General features: G+C 46.6%; 1 protein-coding gene across 1 annotated transcript; it reads right to left on the bottom strand.

Annotated features, from left to right (window-relative positions):
- Positions 1 to 338: 338 nt before the first annotated feature.
- MEX3C (mex-3 RNA binding family member C) lies at positions 339 to 18,613 on the bottom strand. The gene is made up of 2 exons (XM_067315702.1): positions 17,968 to 18,613; positions 339 to 3,438 (listed from the first exon to the last, which is right to left on the bottom strand). Exons 1-2 carry the CDS (start codon positions 18,611 to 18,613, stop codon positions 2,213 to 2,215), a joined length of 1,872 nt encoding a protein of 623 aa, XP_067171803.1. The 3' UTR covers positions 339 to 2,212.
- Positions 18,614 to 19,406: the final 793 nt, after the last annotated feature.

Here is a 19,406-nt window from a genome sequence, read left to right on the forward strand (position 1 = left end):
CCTTCCCAAAGGGGGGCCGCACCGTCTCCGAAGTCCTCCCTGTAAGGAACGGGGAAGAGGATCGCTTCAGCGGGGTACAAGAACACACATGCGGGAAAGACTAAAACAGGCAGGTGCAGCCCCAAAGCAGCCACGAAGTCGCCGAGCCAGGGAGATGATTGCAACAGGGCTGCTCCCCAAGGCAAAACCGAGTTGGAAGAGGCACGCGCAAAACCAAACACTACAGCAGCCTGCACCGAGCGCCCACTATAAATTTCCATTAGACTGGTCAAAAATGGGGGGGAAGAAAACCAAAGGCTGCTTGAAGTGACAACCATGAAGACAGCAAAACATTCAAGTTAATGGAAACAAGTCTTTATTAAGTAACTTTTAATATCAGAAAAATAAAACTCTTATAATTCTCTTTACAGCAAATATATAATATCAGTGCTTTGGCCATCATAAGTTAAAGGCCCTTTATCATAAAATATATGGTTTTTAAACTTTACTCAAATTGAATTTATAATCCCTATGACCTCCCTACATATACATAACAAAAAGTGTAGTAAAATTAGCAAATACTAAACTATATTGATAGTTTATCATTCTTAGTTTGTGGTTTATAGAAATGGTACACGCACCTAATGTCTGTCGATTCCTTGGCTTATTAGTTGCAGTGTACAATGCAATAAAATACAAAATACATGCTTGGTGAACGTTTGTTCATATCTACAAGACTGCAGCTAAAGATTAGGTTCCAATACTGACATGTAACTATTCTACAAGCAATTAGCATTAAAGTTATGCATTACATAATATGCCATCAAGGCAACTCTTATACTGAAAATCATAAAATAAAAACCGTTATTTGTAAACTTTTATACGAAATGTAACTCTTCAAGTGGAAATAAAAAATAAAATTTCTGTATATTTACTAGTTCAATACACATATAATTTCATTTTGTTATACTGAGAAAAAAGCTCTGTCTTGTCTTGGGAAAATAATGCTTCAAAAAAAATAGAAAAATCCACTAGAACTCCCACTTTGTGTCTTTTGTTTTTCTGTTGTTTTAATATATGCCAGCACAGATTCGGGAACGTACTGAGGATGAAAAAGCTAGAAACATCCACAGGTTGAAATGCAAGCAGCGCATTCAAAAGACATTTTTCCTTACGATTGGAAAGACAGTTCTGAAATGAAGCAAACTGATTGCAGGGCCACTGTCACAGCTGCTATCATGAATTATACAAGGGCACGCACGCATCTCCCCTTTTTCCTTTTCATTACTAAAAATAAAATATATATTTATATATGTGCAAGACAAATATGGATTGAACATAAAAATGCTTCACATTTTGAACTATATATTCTCTAAAATGTAATTTAAGAACAGCTTGATCGGACTAATGAACGGAATGTCAGCATCCTCACTATTAGTCGAAGTATGTGCATCCCAAAGCCCTTACTGAAATGGGATTAAGCCAGCCAGACTTTTCCACATTACATTAAGAAAAGCAGTGGGTAGGAATTCACAATTGAGACCAATACGTTCCTGATCCTCTGAACATACTACCGTTAACATGTCGGGTGAAACGGAGGTCCACCAGGCGTCTTCTCTCCCCCCCTCACCTTAACAGTAATTTATCTGAACCTGCCAATAACTTTATCCGTTTCAATGAATCAAATTATGCTAAAAAAAAGTATTTGCAATGCTGAAGAATTAGGCATAAGTTGTTGCATAAAGAAAAAAAAAATTCCCCAAACCTGTTTTTCAAAACTGGCAGTGTAAAGAAGGCAGCATTGGAAGTGTTGTTTGATATATCGATAATGCCACAAACCCGCCACAGCAGACTAATACTTCTGCGCTCTGGCTACGAGGTTCATTGCTGCCAGCGCACGGAAGTAAAACGCTTAATACAGATCATTTAGAAAGCCTGTAAAATTTGTTTTTCGGTTTTATAATTGATCAAGATTTCCCCTCGCTGTGCCATAACATTATTCCAGATGTATCTCTGCTAAACATGCCATCCGTTTGAACTGAACCGGACAGAGACCACCTAGGTTTAGTGTTACCATAGCAGCCTTTTAGAAAGTATAAATTTATTAACAACTTTAGCCTAATCCCAAGAAAGCCCAACAGTCAGAATTCATTAGGAAGTTTACTAGAGGGTACCATTACACCCATGCCTTTAAGAGTTTTAAAAGTCCATATATAATAATATCTATATATATTTAAGAGTGAATTTGGATTGCCTGAGTAACAGCTGTCTGGCAAACGGGACACGATGGCGTTTCCTTTTCACAGATTTTGTTGGCACATTCCATGCAGAAGAGATTGTGGCCACAGGGGACTAGGGCCGCAATGACTTCGTTCTCGAAGCATATCACGCAGTCGTGCTTCCGCCGCGACTCGGGGGGCGAACTGGAGGTGGAGCCACCGTTGGAAGAGGAATAGCTGTTGGTACCATTAGAAAAAGCAGGGATGTATATTGGAAGGCCAGCTTGGTTGCCTGTGCTAGGTGGGTCACTTCTTACTCTCCTAGCGAGAGGATGTTCCAGACTTTCCGGAAACGTCGGTGACAGACGAGGAGTAGATGGCTGACTCCCTCTTCGCTGAGGCTTGACATTACCAGTAGGGTCACCACCAAAGCCAGAGAGTGGGTTTACAGGTTCGAAAGGGGTCCAAATGGTTTGGGAAGGTGTTGGTAAGGAGTCATATGCAGGAGAGTCGACTGCCAGATCTTCTGTGCCCACTGAAGGCAGCGTTTCTCCAAACCAAAAGTTGCCTGTGCTGAATGGACTTGTTGGGCTGAAGTCAGCCAATCTATTGCTTCCAAAATAGGAATCCGTGGAGCCACTTCCCAAGGAGCTGGAGCTATCATTTCTATAATTAGAAATCATTCTGGTGCGGCTAGGAGGGACTGGATTAGAAGTAAGCCAAGCAGATCCAAGAGTGCCTCCTTCAAAGCTCACATCTGTACCATTGTAATGGAAATCGTTTTCTTCGTTCAGCTCAATGTAGTTTCCAGTACGCATGGCTATATGCATCTCAATTTCCTCTCGGGCGCGATCGACGTTTTCGGGCATTCCTGTAACTTCAAAGACGGGCTCCTTGTCTCTGCTGGGAGTGACTATGTAGGTGTGTGTCTGCTGCTGAATTCTTTTGATTGTAGCTCCTTTAGGTCCAACCACTAGCCCAACTACACGGTAAGGCACCCTGACTTGGACTGTCGTCTGACCCGGTAGGTTGGGAGTACACGGCAACCCTCCCAGGGCAGGACCGTTTTTGTTGCGCGATGCTCTGATCATGGAGAAGTGTTCAGCAGCTGAGAGAATTTCCCTTTTGGCCATGGCTACATCCTCTTTTCGTCCAGTGACAACAAAGATGGGTTCTTCTCCACGAACGGGGGTCTTAATATACGTATTTGTCTTGGCCCTTAGTGCTTTTATTTTGCAACCTGTTTAAAGGAAACACATGCAAGTTTAGCAACAAGTCTAAGTTTAGAAAGCCACAAGAAAGCAATCTATTTTAAGCTGAGAGTTTCAAGAAACTGCAGGGTGAAACCAGAGGCAGCTGTTTTTATGTCTGCAAGCCACACTAGCGAAAGCGGTAACAACTTTTACTTATTATTTCCAAACAGATCTCTGGCACTTAAAGCCACAAACTGTTTCAGCAATATTTGCTGGGCCATTTTTGTCCATCCTCTCCATTGTTCCTATTAGACGGTGAATCAACGTGCGTTGCTTTTCCTCCTTGACATCAGATATACTCATGGTTATCCTAGGGACAGTGGTGGATTTATATATATATTTTTTCATTTGTTGGGTATCCTTCAGTTATTTCTAAGATTAAGCTAAAAGCCTCCATTTTCATTCAAAATGCTTCCAAAAGGAGTAAAGGCTTACAAATACATACGCATGTACTTAAATCTGCTGACACCCCAACCTTTTACTGAAAAGTGTTCAGTAAAAACAAATCAAATATTCACAAGTGAGGGAAGGGTCTGTATCACAACTGCATAGGATAGAGATGGAAGCGATTTACTGAGAATTCTGCATTTGCTTCCTCTTACCGGTAAGTGTTATTGCAACCTTACTCTTCCCTGTGGGATGAAATAGCCACTCCTTGAACTGTCAAGTACGAGTTAGAGCAGTTTTTGTTACACGGGGCAAGAGCCCCATGTAATACTATGTGCCTACGAGGAATTTTTCTTGTTAGTTATGTAAATACAGCCTGAAAGATGAGCAGTTAATGAAACCTTTGTCTTTGGTTTTGGGAGCTGAATTACAAGGTTTGCTAGGACACAGTAACAGCTGGCTCTTTCCTATGACGCTTACAGCGTTTTGGTACGGCACGTACATAAGCACCTTTACCCATTCTAGGACTGAAAAAGCAGGTAGCACAGAATTAAAAAGCACGTCCATGACACGCAGGACTGTCCGCTGGATTCAGTTCTAACTCAGTTCAGCCTATATTCAGGTGAATTGAAAAGCAAGTCTCACCAGCTACCACTTCAAAGGGAACCTCATCGTGAAAGGACCATAAGCAACGTTTACAGACCAAGCGTTTTAAGTATCGCTTCACACGCGGACTGAAACGTGTCCCCATTTTCCTGATTCACTTTGAGCATCTCCTGGCACTCCGCGGGTGTGCCAAATGATCTCTCAAATTGGCCTTTTTTCGATCCCTTCCACCTAGGGACGTCATTTCTACAATTCAAAGGCCGCTCAAGTGTGCTCTGTTCAGGACAATCTGCTAATAAAAACAGCAAATACGTGGATGCTGCTGGGAATACAGGGAAGGGAAAAGTCTCTTCTCCCCGGGCGCTGGCACGCACGCACGCAGCACGGCCAAAGACTGAATCTAACAGCTTTTTGCTTCCAGGACAGAGCTGGGGAGGAAGTCCACCATCTTCAGCAGGGGCTCCACCAGCCGGGAGGGCTGTAGGATAGCAGGGGCCCTACCTCCACCAGAAAGCAGGCAGCGAAGTACGGCAGGGGTGCAGGGGAGGGAAGAGGTTAGGCACAACCGGATTCCAGCAGAAGAGAGCTAATGGGCGCTCAAGAGTCAAGCTGTGGAGGATTAAAGCATCTGCAGGGAAGAGCAGAACCAGAAGCCTCAACCCTTCGCAAAAGCCCACCCAGCAGGGCGTTAACACGCTCCCAGGTTAGAGGAAAAGGCAGAACTCCGACTTTAGATGCCTTATGAAAGTAGCAAAGAATTGATCTTTCGAAGCCATTACATTTCTCTGCACTTAATGAAGACGACAGCCCGTAATTTAGGCAATTTGCCTTTACTCCCCCTGTCTCTGTGTTTGCATGGTGACTGCCCACTGCAAGCAAACGCCCCAGCCCACTTTGTTTCCGATGCCTTTGCAGTTATTCAGAAAAGAGGCAGCCGTGCGGAGCCTGCCCGCTGGTACGAACAGGACCACAGCGATCCCCAGGGTGGTGCTGCTGAAGCTCTCGCCATAAACCCTTCTTCACCGGAGCACCTAAAACCAAAGTCAGTTGGCTGATGTGCAATTATTCTTCAATTTACACAAATTACTTTTGTTTCCTCCTGTATTCTTGATTTCATAGACTGCAGAACAAGCATTAAAAAAAAAAAAAAATACTAGGAGCACCTACCGTGTGTACTTCTTTAAGTTCTTTATTATAAATCATGCTTCAGAGCCTGTTTAATTCTAGCTTCCAAAGTGCCTTGCCAAACTTCATAGTTTACATCTTAGACTAGGTTTTCCTGATGATTTAGAACCTAAAATTCAGCTAAAAGCTTGCGCCTTCAGCTTCGTTTCTCATTTCAACTGAAAACTCCCAGAGATTGCTTTTTAACAGCTACCTTTCCAAACAATTCAGATTTAAAGAAAAGCCTTCTCACCCTTCTTTCTCAGGCTGCAGAACAGCACATTGACCAAGATGGGCAGAGCTTTTCTTTTAAGGTATGAGTCACAAACCTAGAAAGCGCAGGCCAAAAGCTGCCTCAATTCCCAGTAGCACTAGAACAATACTTTTAAACATCTCAAAACTGGCTTCAAAAGAAAGCTGACTCCACAGACTGTCAAGGTCAACTCTCAAAACTTTATCTGAAAAGTTAGAAAGAACTGAAGGAAATTGCCACATATGAAACCTGAGATTTCTGAATGAGTCGGTCAACACCAGCTCAGTGTTGTTTGCAGGGAGCAAAAAAAAAACCCACAGCAGACTACTGTAGAGACAGTCACATCAAAACACAAGGTCAATAACCCCACGAGAGAGTTCCATTAGGATGATCTTGCTATTTGCTTTTACTCAGCCTCCGTTTCCCATCCGCTTTTATTAGTCACTCCCGAGGTGATGATACAAAGCACCGCTGATTCCATCCCCTCGCTTACTTTACCCCATCCAGACATGCTGCTTCCAAGCCAACACAAAATCAGCCAGATATGAAGTCATGTGGCCACCATATGAATCAAGAAGTTTCTCAATCTCCTGAGCTCAGATGCAGAAGCTCAAAAAGGAGGAGAGAAAAAAACAAAAAAAAGATACACCACCCCATACTTCTGCAATAAATCAGATTATTGTATCTGAGATTTTGAAATGCAGAAAGATAGAAAAACTTGAAGGGGGGGACTTAGGCTGAATCTTTGCTCTAATCAAACCTTTTATAGTTATTATTATTATTATTATTATAAGACAACCAAAACCTTCTTAATTAAGCATTTGGGTGGTTTTACTGAATTCAGATGTAACACCTCATGTTATTAAAGCAATAGCAAAACTGCTTTTCTTTTTGGTTTTGTTTTTTTTGAAGTCAGACGGCTGTAACAGCAAGACCTTCACAAAGACCCCAAAGTAGACCACTTTACACTGCTTCCACTCAATACAGATTTTCGGCAGTACAAGCATTCATCACAAGCACCCACAGTCATAAGCGTATGCTGGCACAGTTAAAGCAGAAGAAACTTAAAAGTTTAGACAAAGCTTTAGCACTCGTCCGCTTAAGCAGCACATGAAGAAGGGAGTCAAGACTAGAGCCCTGAAGGTGGTACTCTGTTGATGGGCATCGTTCTTGTCGTGCCTCCTCCCCGCTTTTCCCTGAAGAGGATTATTTGGCCAAACATTTTAAACGCACCGCGAATGCTATACTCCCCAAGAAACCTCAGAGCAGCTCCAGAGGAGGCTATCGTTTACCTCGCCTGCTATCATTAAGACTATCTAGAAGCAAAGGCTAACTTTATCGCAAGTGTCCTTCAGAGCTGTCATTTTAGAGGCAACAGGTCTAGATGCAAAAGACAGGGACAGGTAGCTAGTGATTTTGCTGAGCTTTTATGTCACAGAGTGGAGTAGTTTCAACCACGATGCCCCAATTTAAAATTATCGAGTACTTTCTTATTAAAAAGACTGGAATGAAGTGATCGGGATTGCTTCAAGTGAAAGAGGAGCAGCAGCCACAGCGCACAGGCAGTGCTCGCTAGTTATGCAACAACAGCCGGCTCAGACTTCGCTTCAACTTTTACCTTTCAACATCATAAACAGGATGAGATACGTTAAACCAAGCGTCAGGCGATTCACGCCGCTGGGGAAACTCCCCAAACGAGCCGATGCAGAGCTAAGCGGCCACAAAACGCGGCAGCAGCCACGGGAAGGCTGCGTGCGCCTGCCTCACCCGATCCAAGAGCCACCTGGAAGAGCAGCAAGTCCTGCATCCCACAAACTCCTCCTGCGTGCGGCTGCAGCAGTGTGACCCCTGTCCTGCTTGGCGAAGGTGCGAGGATTGATTTGTAGACGCAGATCCCAGTTCATCTAAAGGGAAGTCTGGAACTCGCTGTGGGCAGAACTTCAGTGAAAAGAACAGTCTCTGTGAACCATGAAGAAATCCAAGGAAGAGACCACTTTGTGCCGTTTCCCTGCTACTGACAGGGTACCTAGCTAAGCGGGTCAAAATTACAAACCTCTTGGATTTCTTTAGATGCACGAAGCCTGTGGGAAGATGCCAGGCTGCTGAGGCTGTAAGAGCAAGCGGGGAGAAGTCGCATTAGCGCTAATTCATCTCTCGCGCAGGCGGCAGGGCCGGCGGGCAGCCCGGCTGGAATTTGGCATCCTTCGCCTTGGCCCCAGAGCAAACACGGGCAAAGTACTGATCCCGAAGAGATTGGCCTCGGCAGCCTGGTTCCGCTAACGAGAAAGCCGTAGTTCACAGGAATATATTTTTCAGCAGCTTCCCCCGTTATCTGATGCGAGGCAATACCGTATTACTGCCCCCACTCTGAACACAGGCGTGAGCGCTCTGACCACTGATTTTGTAACATGTCAACACCGAGCAATGAGGTTGTGACAATAATTAGGGACGTCACCTCGGAATGATTAACTGCTAGAAGAGGCACGGATAATCCTTCGCCTAGGAGGGAAGGGCAGGGAACCGGCCCCTTGCAGAACCGCCGCCGAAGGTGCAGAATCGCAGCGAGCGCCAAGGAGACGAGGCAGGGAAGTGTTTTCTATGAACCCGCAACTTTGCTGCGGGGAAACAGCTTTGCAGGTGGAGTCTGCTCAGCTGCTGCAAGCTTTAATTGGGAAATCAGGATTCTCGCTGCCAAGGTAGCAAAGCGCTCGGAGCAGTGGAAGCACGTGGAGGCACTGAAAGGCCCCGTGGCTGTCCCAGGGGTAACAGGGGTCTGCGGAGCACAGCACTGCCCACCTGATTAATAAGCAAAGAAACAGAGAAGACAGCCTATCTGAGTAAGAATGAATGCTCTAAAAAGTTTTCAGAAGAGCTCTTCATGCCCACTGGTGTCTTTTTTTTTTTAATTAAACATATGGATATGAAACTGCATTTGGATAGAAACTGAAATTCGATTCTAGATTGTTTAATAGTTAAACCTCCTGAAGTGGTCTGGATTTACAAAACATTAAGACCAGCGTATTCTTGGCACTTAGCAGTCAGTTATTAGGGTCATAGGAAACACTATCTGTACTCTGTTCAGGTCACAGACTGAATCTGGTTACTACGGCCTCTAAACCTAAGATCAGCTAATTCATCTCACACCTTGGTTTTATTCATGGATTGGAAGATTTCAAGTCCTGATAATTTTTTTTAACTGGTTGTTAAATGTAGTTGGTTGATCCAAGCAAAACGAAGAAAGTAATTTCTCTACACTTGTAAAAGATGCTGACCTGTCCAAAAACCTAGATTTGTATACTCAAGACAATAATTTCCCACCCATTCAGCATTTTCATTTTAGGAATGAGGGCTGTAAAAACACAGTTTTTACATTTTAAACAATTTTAAGACACTAGAAAGCCTAAACTTGGATACAGATTATCAATTTCAAACACAACTTTGTAGAAGTAAGTTCTCATTTATTTTATCCAGCCTTCTCTACAGCCAGAGGACAAGCTCGCAGAGAGACCTTACCACAAGCAGAATATCCATCCTGAAACCCAGACGAGGTCAACCAGCAACAGTCTTAACAACTTCCCATTAGCATTCTATAGTATAGCTAATAGTCTGATCATTATTTGGGTTAATTAGCCAGTAAGATTGGCGCTCCCATGTGAAAACGAGACATGATTTATGCCAACAAATTGCTAACAAATATGAATACATCAAGAGACAGACACAGCTTGCTGCTGTGGCTTGCTCAAGCTCACAGAGCAGGCACTGACAGATCTGGAAACAGAAGATGACAGTCCCCAAAAAAGAAAAGGACAAGCTATACATGAGAGCATGGATATAGGTAGATTTTGAGCAACAGCTGCTCTGTTCACCTGTTAAGCCAAAGCAATCTAATTCCCTGGTGGTATCTAAGCTAAGATTCCTTGTAGGCGGCCATGAGAAACAGGCAAGTGAAGCTGACAAGGTTGCAAGATTAATGTCTCTAGGCAAAGGCTTTTCCCACAGAGTACTCAAGACCACTGGTATGTGCCCTTATGCTTCAACTGGTAGTATTTTTCAAATGAAATTTCCAATTTATCACCATAGGGATGTTTCATAATGAGAATCCACAAAGCAGAGCTTATTTTCAAAATTACAGTCCAAAACGAGATACTGATACCATTACAATACAAAACCTGGGAGCGAAGTTCTGGCGCTCCGCTTTTGAGTAGAGCTATATTAATGCTTTAGACAAGTGCTTTACATTGTAAGTGCTGTACATGGGTAATACCTGTCTTTCACTTCTAATTGTAACAACAACACAAGCAGCAATGCCACAAGTAGGTAAATCACAGAGAGCACGCAGGACAGGAGAAAGGACAATTCAAGTTACAGCCACTCTGACAGGTTACTCCTGAAGAAGAGATGATGATATACAGGTCTTTCAAGAAAAATAAAAACAAGTGCATTTTATACCAAAGGCATTTCTCCCCACCTCCTGACCCCCTCATTAACTCACCACTGCAATCAAAGGCTTTCAGTTACACTGCAGTTACCAAAATCCCTGTGCCTAACTACGGAACATTTCTATAAGACTCATTCTATACATAGCAACCTACACTACTTCCATTATAATTTTGCCATGCTTGCCCATTTCTAAGGGCTGACCACCTTTTTTGCGACGGCTTTGCATTTTTGCACGTATGAATACAGAGATGATGTACGACTTCATTACTTGCAATCATTCAGCTGGGAACTGAAATGCAGAAAGCAAAAGGGCTTTCCGGATAGCAAGCTCTTCAGCACCAGCTTTCGGTTTCTGCACAGCCCCAGCGCAAAGCACCCCAAGTGCTGACTGAAGTAAGAGGCACCATAAATAGAGCCAGGGATTCCTCCCCGGGCTGCACGCGCCAGACGCTGGGAGCCACGCGGGCCTGGGCTTGCCTAGGTACCGGGTAGGGAGACAACCTGGAAATCTCAAGTACGTACCTTAAGCAAAAGCCAAGGCGTCACAGTTAAGCACTCAGCAATGCCAGACCACAGAGAGCAAGTTATCTGGACTTTGTCTGGCCCTGTTGCTGCCGAGCTGACAGATGGAAGAAGGAGGAAGCAGTAAAAGTCACAGATACGTTAGAGAAAGGTCCTCAGGGGAAGCCTGCTTGCTGAAGCTCCTGGGGATTTTTATCTTTTCTGGAAAACAAAACCGCCCTGCTTCAATAAGAGCGTATGCAAACTCTTATTCAAGAGGAGGCTTACATATTTACCCCAATCTGGCTAAGAACAAAGCAGTCTGCCTGCAGACTGTTTCCTTCTGTACGTCAGGTTGGGACAATTTATCCAATTAGCAGTTGCACAGAGAGAGGAATACTCCAATTCCCAAGACAGATGGCAACTCAGTAAACAAGTTACATGTAGCAAAAGAGCCAGAGGGCAGCAACTTGTATTATTAATTACTCGTGCTATGCTAGCACCAGATCTCTAATGCAGCAGCAGCTGCCGAGCAGAAGCAAAAAAGATACAACAGCAGAAGAATGATAGCATGAAAGAGGGAGTATTTCCCACAGATCAAACGGCTATAGGGGAAAAATAAGCTGTCTTCACATAAGAACCTTGATCTAGTGTGATCTAGTGAATGAAGCGGATCACCGTGAGCGCACAAGGAAGCGGGACACGGAAAGGGACCACCGCTCAACTTGCCTTTCGGATAGCCAATAAAAGGAAGAGCACAACAAATCATGCGAGTCTTCATCTATATCAAATAGCTCAGTTTCAAGGCTGCCAACAGAACTGTGTTTTTAAACACGAAGTTCTACGGTATATTGTCCAAGTGTAAAATGAACTACAAGGCAAAAAAAAAAAAATAGGGATACTGTGTCTTTGTTTGAGCAAACAGCAGAGAACTTTGTGCAGGCGGCAGCGTTACTCACACCGGCGAGGGAAACGGGGTTCTCGGACACAGGCAAGATCTTATGAGCTTAAAGGAATACCTGAACGAGAGAGGAGGAAGACAACACTCTTTAAGAGCACCTGAAATTGGAAACAAAGGCTTCATTTAGAGCTTCCTGGCCTTCCGCTTTAATTAAATAAAAATCCTTTAGCACTTGGCAGTCTGTTTTGGGGGGTTATGGCAAGTTTGCAACCCTATCCCAGGGAAAGTTTTTTTTTGCTTGCAATATGGAAATGGCCCTGGGGGGGGGGGGCCAGGGGAGGAGTAGGGAGAGTACTGCATTAAGAACAAATTTAAGACTTTTGAGACATCTAACAGTTTTTTGTTTGTTTAGAAGTATATTTCTCTTAGTACACTGTGGTTTGAATTTCTGGAAAAGAGAAGGTAATGGCGAAGAAGAATATACAGAGAAGCTTACAGGATCTGCTGACTTTACTGACAACTTAAAATCTATCACTGTTTTCCATGACATTAAAACAGGTTAATCTAGCGCAGGCTGGAAGTACATTAATACGGACTTCTTTTGTAAGTTTATGTTGTTAACTTAAAACATACCCTTTTAGTACACTGCAGCTTTACAGGAAAAGCAGAAGGACCAGAAGAGGAGAAATTAGTATTTCAGGTTGCAAGATTTTTATTATTTTAATTTCAGCTTTACCCAAAGATCTTACTTAGGCAGGTCTTCACTTCTGGTACTCGTACTTAAAAACCTACAGCATTTTTGGCAGACTACACAAAGAGAGAAAAACCTAAATCTCGAGCGTACACCGTGTTTGGTGTGCTTCCCACCCAACAAGCCAAACAAGAGCAGCATTTAGGATTTAGGATCCCAGCTGGAGAACCTGTAACTTTCTGACAAGCTCTGCAGCTTGGGCTGGATCTTTACACAGCTCAAACAACAGATAGCGGCACTGAAGCGTTGTTTCTTACGTAGTACCAGAACCACAGGCCGCTGAAGCTTCAGCAGCGGTTTCAGACTTCAGCAGACCATGGTAGCATGTTCATGTGCTTCAAGTCCTGAAACTCCAGACTCCAGCCTGAGTGCGTCAACTTTAATGTTGAGTAATGATGAAAAACAGCCTTTATAGTGGATTAAAAAAAAAAAAAAAAAAAGCTTAAGTTATCTTTCAAGCTTCAGAATAAGCCATTTAATAACCTACTTGTGGTAGAAGATGAGAAAAAGTGTAACTGCCTTGTCAACTTTCTTTTAAAATAATGTAGCTGAGCACCTTTCTTTTAAATGTGAACTTAACTTGTGATCTTCATTGTACGTGGTGATCAGCTGACCCCGGGACTGAGATATGTAATCGCTTCAGTGATACAAGTTAAACTTACTCTTTGAAGTGAAAATCTTAAGCATCCAGTTTTGCAAAACAGTATCCAGACTACTTAACTAGAGTTACATGCTGACTACTTCTTACAACTCAGCCTTCAATAACCAATCAGCAGCAAATAAACATAGTTATTTAGTAAGATTACTGCAACAGATCTACATATGAAACCAGACATTTAGTTCTTTCTGAAAGAACTATAATTACCCTACCATAGGACACCCATATACTGTACTCAGCTAATGTAAGTACGAGTAAATTTGTTCCAGGATCGTTTTAGATTGTTTCCACTCCCCAAGACTGAGAGCAATTGTTTTTACTTGGCTGTCAGCTATGTCAGATAGTTATCAGCCAGATACTTACCAGATTTTTTTTTTTTTTGTTTCAAATTACAGGACTATTTTAAGTAAGGTAATCTTTTGCTCAGGAGCCCACATTCAAATAGCAAAAAGGGAGTCCAAGATCATTAAATACACATTAAAAAAAGTGGTATTTCAGTTGCGAGGCTGTCTCATGCAAAGAGGATTTGTCATTATCGATTCAAATCAGCAAAACAGGATGATATCATTCCTCCTCCTCTTACTCATGGGGGGGTTTGGAGACTCCTGCCTGGTTTCAACTTCAAGTTCTGCAGTCATCACTCAGTGCGAACTATTCTTACACAAGGAAGAGAAGCGTTAGACTTCAGAGTTAAGTAACTCCAACCTGATCGCTGTCTTAGGGGGGGGAAAAAAAAGAAGGAAAAACAAAAAACTACACACTACTGACAGCTTTCAGTGATGTAAGCACTTGGAAAATCATGTTGTTCTGACAGTCCTAACGCCAGAACGGGTTAGCAAACATATTCTGACAATCATCATCTGGCTCCACATTTAAGAAACTTACTTAAGACTGGAGATAGTTAATGCACTCAAAGATGCGAGAGATCTCTCTAGGACAAACTTCTGTCCCTTCCAGCACCTTTCAGGTTTTCCATTCACGTTTTTAAAGGCCACCCTTCTTATTGCATTACTGAAAAAAGCTTTTAGTGCTTTAATGTGACATTTTTCTCAGTGTAAAGGGAGAACTGGGGGCACTGAAGATTCCAGTTACACTTGCCAAATCCTTCTCAACTCGTCAAGGCCTGCCAGGCCACGGCAGAATTGCCACAGAAAATCACCATCAGCACGTTTATCTATAGGAACAAACTCTCAGGTGATCCACAGCAGACTTTTGCAAGTCTTCCATGTGATTTAGAGAGTAAGGCAAAAACTCTTAAGTTCAATCTCCAGAGACCTTTTTAGTTTGGCTACGTGCTAATATAATTTGGGGTATGCTCCCTTATCTCAGCTCTTCTCAGGCTAACAACAAGGTCACCGGACCAGAGATGCGGCTTTCTTGCTACCAATTCTCAAGAGCGCTTCCTCCAACCTTTTCTTTTTTCTTTTTTTTTTTTGTTAAATAAAACAAAAACAACTTTTATACCTACTGCTACTGACAGCAAAGAAAGTTCTGATTAGCACGATGATGCCGGCCAGCTTTCTGACGGCTGGATTCAATGGCTCGCTCGGATTCATACAGGAAGTCTGTACAATGCCATGAATGGAATCTAGTTTTCCTGGCTCCCAGTCACATGCCTTAACAAGAATAAAAGGATACAAATATCTTTTCCTTTGTTGTTCACCTTTGAGATCCCTCCACTTCAAAGACTACAAAGAATTACATTATACTACTCCAACCGGTGCCTGTCAGCTTCTTTTTCTGGTGGGGAGGGCAGGGGGAGTGAGTCAAGGTTGAAAACATTTGAGATGTTTTTAAAAAACCATAGGTTTTAGAAATACTAATTTATTTATTTTTTTTTTTTAAAGAGAAGAACAAATCTTATCTAAGCCCTTTTCAATATTTTTTTAAGGTGATGTAAAGGCTTCCGGTAGCAACACATTAAAATATTGTCTCAGTAAAACAGCAGCTTCCAATGCAGCTTTGTGTATGCAGGAAAGCCATAAATTGCAACTTATATTTCAGGCAGTCTACACCCTCCGCAGCTGCGGCACCCCACATTTGAACGCAGCTCCCAGCGCACATTTGGTAAGTGCAGCTGCACAGTACTTCCAATTATTCCTGCACTTGTGTATAAGGGCTGTCCATGTGGGAATTCGCAATACAGGTACCTAGAGGGGGGGTTGTGGGAGCACCACGTCGCTGTCTGAAGTGCTATATTTATTTTTAAAACTTGCACATAACTGAAAAATGCCAAATGCAAAAGCCATAAGGTTTTGCTTGGCTACAGCTCTCTTAAAAATCAGGGGCTCCTTCGGTCTGATAAACAGTTAGTGTCTGGAAATTCTCTTCCCCTACGCTAAAAATTAATTTTGGATAAAGAATACTGTGGAATTCCTATTATCATTATTCTTTCAGTTAGGAGGTTAGTACTTACAATAAACATGCTTTCAGACATAGCAGTGAGGCCTCCAAGAAAGCCCAGGTCAAACTCAGCATTCCTGGTATTTCAGACCTAACGTTTTGGGGGTTGCAGTCAGTGCAAGTTCTTGCTAGACATTGCAAAGCCAGCAACAGAAAGAATATAAATTTAATCTTCGTGGAAAAACCCATCAGAAGCAACCTTTCAATTGCATCATCCTTACATAATTACATATTAAATAAAGTATTGCACAGAGAAGCCAGGCATAAAGTTTAAGCAGAATCAGTTCGAGACAAAGCAACTGGTTACGAGGGACGTTAGGAAGAGAAGAGCAGCATCTCCATCCGTAGAGAAAGCGGAGCGATGGGTGCGGGACGTGGCTCCGGGGAGCCTCGCCGCAGGCAGAGCTGCGCTACGGCCGATGACGCTTTGCTCCGCGAGGGCACGGGCACACGCAACACCGGTGCGAGCCAGCGGGACCTCCCCGCGCCCGCGTGACGGGCCCACGCGCAGGCACGGCTCTGGGCAATAAAAGGAGATACCTAGCAGCTATTTCTAAGAAACTTGGTGAAGATTCAGCTGCACTAATACAAGTCACATATTTAGCTTCTCTGAGCGCTAAGTTTTTCAAGTGAGAACTTTGAAGGACCTCCTTAAGCAATGCTTTCATGCAAAGATACTTGGTAACAATAAAAAAAAACAAAAAACCAACCAAGACTTCTCTCCACCCCTTCTGCTCATTCCTCTTTATGACTATAGTTCTTTTTATGACCTGACCCTCTCCACAGAGGCTAAATATTTTATCACAAGCTAAGCGGGGGTGACATCAGATAAGAAATAAAAGCAGAAGAAGTGAACGAGCTGCTCAGGAACAACGATCCTATTTTTATGCAAACCCCTTTGTCTTGTTTTTAAGTGACTCAAAGTTCCCAAGAATACACTACAGAGAACAATCCCGAGCTGGTGAAGAATAAACAATATCGTCTAATAGGTCCTCAAAGTCCAATATTCTGCATTTCTCTTTTAGACAATTGTAGCAATACCAGTTTTTCAGTTCTGTTTTCCATTCCCTCCCCCCCATCCCCAATGGGGGGGGGGGGGTAAGCAAGGCCTTTAGTCATTCAAGCATTATTTCTTGGAAAAGATATTTTTTTTGCTTCCGATCACGAACGGCTCGCCTGCTTTCATGGGCACCCTTGCAAGAAAGCTGCCTGACCAGCTTGCAAGGGTTGATGTCCCTTCGCTAACACCAAGTTCTAAAATATTTATATGTTGTTAAATAGTAGCATGACTCTCCGGTACATTTGAACCAACATGTGCCGGTTTCCACAGTTTGAACTTTGGTTTTCCCTTGACACACACAGCACCCTCCCTTGACCCAAACCGCCTAAAGCCTACGGTGAGAAAACACAACCCTACTGAAGCACTGGTGCTTAGCGCGTGCCTCTTCACTAATACATTGGTTTAGACCTATTTTACTGCATGTTCCATACTTAGAAAACCAAAAAACCCCACCTCACAAACTCACACGGAGGCCAGACGCAGCTTAACAGCTCGCTGTCTGATCTGATGAGCAAACGAGAAACCAAAGCCCCAAACCAACAGAGTTTGGTAAGGCAAAAAGGGAAGAGAGAAGCGACTTACTTGTCTAAATTTACACACCCACACTTGACCCTGTTCAGCACTTCGTTTCACCTATTAGGAGCGCTTTGGAAATTAAGGGAGGCACTTTCCAGTTGACTGGCAGAAAAACGGTGCGGAAAGGCATCCTGCTGCCGCCGGGGTGACACCACGCGTGAGGTCGGCGGCGACCGTGACATCGCAGGTGTGACGATAGCACGAAACCGTCACAGAGACGCGAGGTTTGGAGAGCGAGCGAGCAAGTGCGAGCGTGCGCGAGGCAGGGCGCGAAGGCGAGAGCGGCCTTCAGTCCGGCGCGGGCGGCTCGGCTCGTTCCCTTCCTCGGGCTGCCGGACCCGGCCCGTCGCGAGGGAAAGGTGCGGTGACCGCCCGAGCCGGCGTCCCGCACGGCGGGCTGCTTGCACCTGCTAGAGTCCGGCATTCGGGACACGGTCTAGAGCTCTTAAGAAGAAATAATAATAATAGTAATAATAACGAAATGGATGTTTTAAAGGCCAGAAGGTGAACGCCACCGGAAAGCACAGCTAAGCGCTAGCAGCCGGACCAAAACACACCTTGCGCTTCACAGTGCCCAAACGCCCCGGCGTGATACTCACCCAAAAGCACCGGTCTGACCCAATCCTGCGCTCGCCCCTTCCCCGGCCCCCCCCCCCTCCAGGGCAGCGCCGGCCTCGCACCGTCCCCTGCACCCTCCGGGGCATGGAAAAAAGGGTGTAAACGGGGCTGTTCCCCCCCAAACCCGGGGATTGGGGGGGGTGGGGGAGGGGGCACCGTCCATTTTGTGTCCCCCCCCCCGCCCCCCGCGGGACTCACCCTGGCGGCCCACGATCTCGGCCACATGCTCGGAGCTGGGCACCGGCACGCACTCGGTGGTGTTGACGCTCTTGCGGCGGAGCAGCGCCGCCTGCTCGCCGGGCAGGCTGCCGGCCCCGCCGCCGCCGTAGGCGTGGGACAGCACCGCCGCCATCATGCCCTGAGGATCGTCCGCCCCGTACAGCGCCCCCGCCGCCGCCGCCGCCGCCGCATCGAAGGGGGGCGAGAGCAGCACCGAGCCCAGGCCGGGCAGCAGCGGCGGCGGCGGCTGCGAGGAGGGCGAGGAGAGCAGCAGCAGCGCCGCCGCCTCCTCCTCCCCCACCTCCTCCTCCTCCTCCTCTTCCTCGCCCGCCAGCTCCTCCTCCAGCTCCAAGTCCCCTTCGTCGCCGGCCGCCGCCTCCTCCTCCTCCGCCCCCCCCGCCCCGCCAGGCGCCGGCTCCGCCGCGGGGGGGGCGACCCGCCGCCGCGGGGCCTGCCGCCGCGGGGCCGCCTCGCCGCCGCCTAGGCCGCGGCCGCGGAGGCGCAGCGCGGCGAGGCGCTGCCGCAGCAGCCGCGTGTCGGGCTGCCGGAGCAGCGGCGGCGGCAGGCGCGGCGGCTCGGCGGGCTCCTCGGCGGGGGAGGCCGCGGCGGCACTGCCGCTCGGCATGGCCGGGAGCGGGTGGGGGAGGGAGGGCGGGGGGGAGGGGAGGGCGCTGCCGCGGGGTCCTGCCGGGGCCGCGGCCGAGCCTAGCGGCGCGGCGCCGCCGCCATGCCGCGGCGGGGGGCTGCGGGCGGGCGGGGCGAGGCGAGGCGAGGCGGGCGCGGGCCGGGCGCTGCGGCGGCGGCGGCGCTCAGCGCTCCCTTTGTCCCATGGCGCTCCCTCGGCGGCGGCGGCCGCGGGCGGCGGCGGCGGGAGGGCGGGCGGGCGGCGGCGCGGCCCCGCCCCGGCCCGCCGAGCGGCCGCGCGATTGGGCGCCGGAGCCGGTTCCTGGGCGGGGCTTCGGGGCTGCCGCGGGGCGGGGCTTCGGGGCGGCCGCCCTGGGCTCGCCCGACTGTGACGGCGGGGCCGGGCCGGGCCGCGCTGCCGGCGGGGGGGCGGCGGCGCCTCGCCTCGCCTCGCCTCGCCTCGCCTCGCTCCCCGGGGCCGCCCTCAGGGCTTGGTGGCCTCCCCGGCACCACGATCGCGTCCCTCAGGAGACGTTGGCCTCCCCGAGGGCACATCAGCTTCCCCAAGGGGACACTCGCATCCCTCAGGGCACGTCGCCCTCCCCGAGGGGACTTCAGGCTTTCTGAGGGGACACTCACATCCCTCAGGGCTTGGTGGCCTCCCCGAGGGCATGGTGGCCTCTCCAACAACATGATCATGTCCTTCAGGAGATGTTGGCCTCCCTGAGGGCACATCGGCCTCCCCGAGGGGACAGTCACATCCCTCAGGGCTTGGTGGCCTCCCCGAGGGCATG

This window comes from Apteryx mantelli, chromosome Z (genome assembly GCF_036417845.1).
Source record: "Apteryx mantelli isolate bAptMan1 chromosome Z, bAptMan1.hap1, whole genome shotgun sequence".
NCBI classification, from domain to species: Eukaryota; Metazoa; Chordata; class Aves; order Apterygiformes; family Apterygidae; genus Apteryx; species Apteryx mantelli.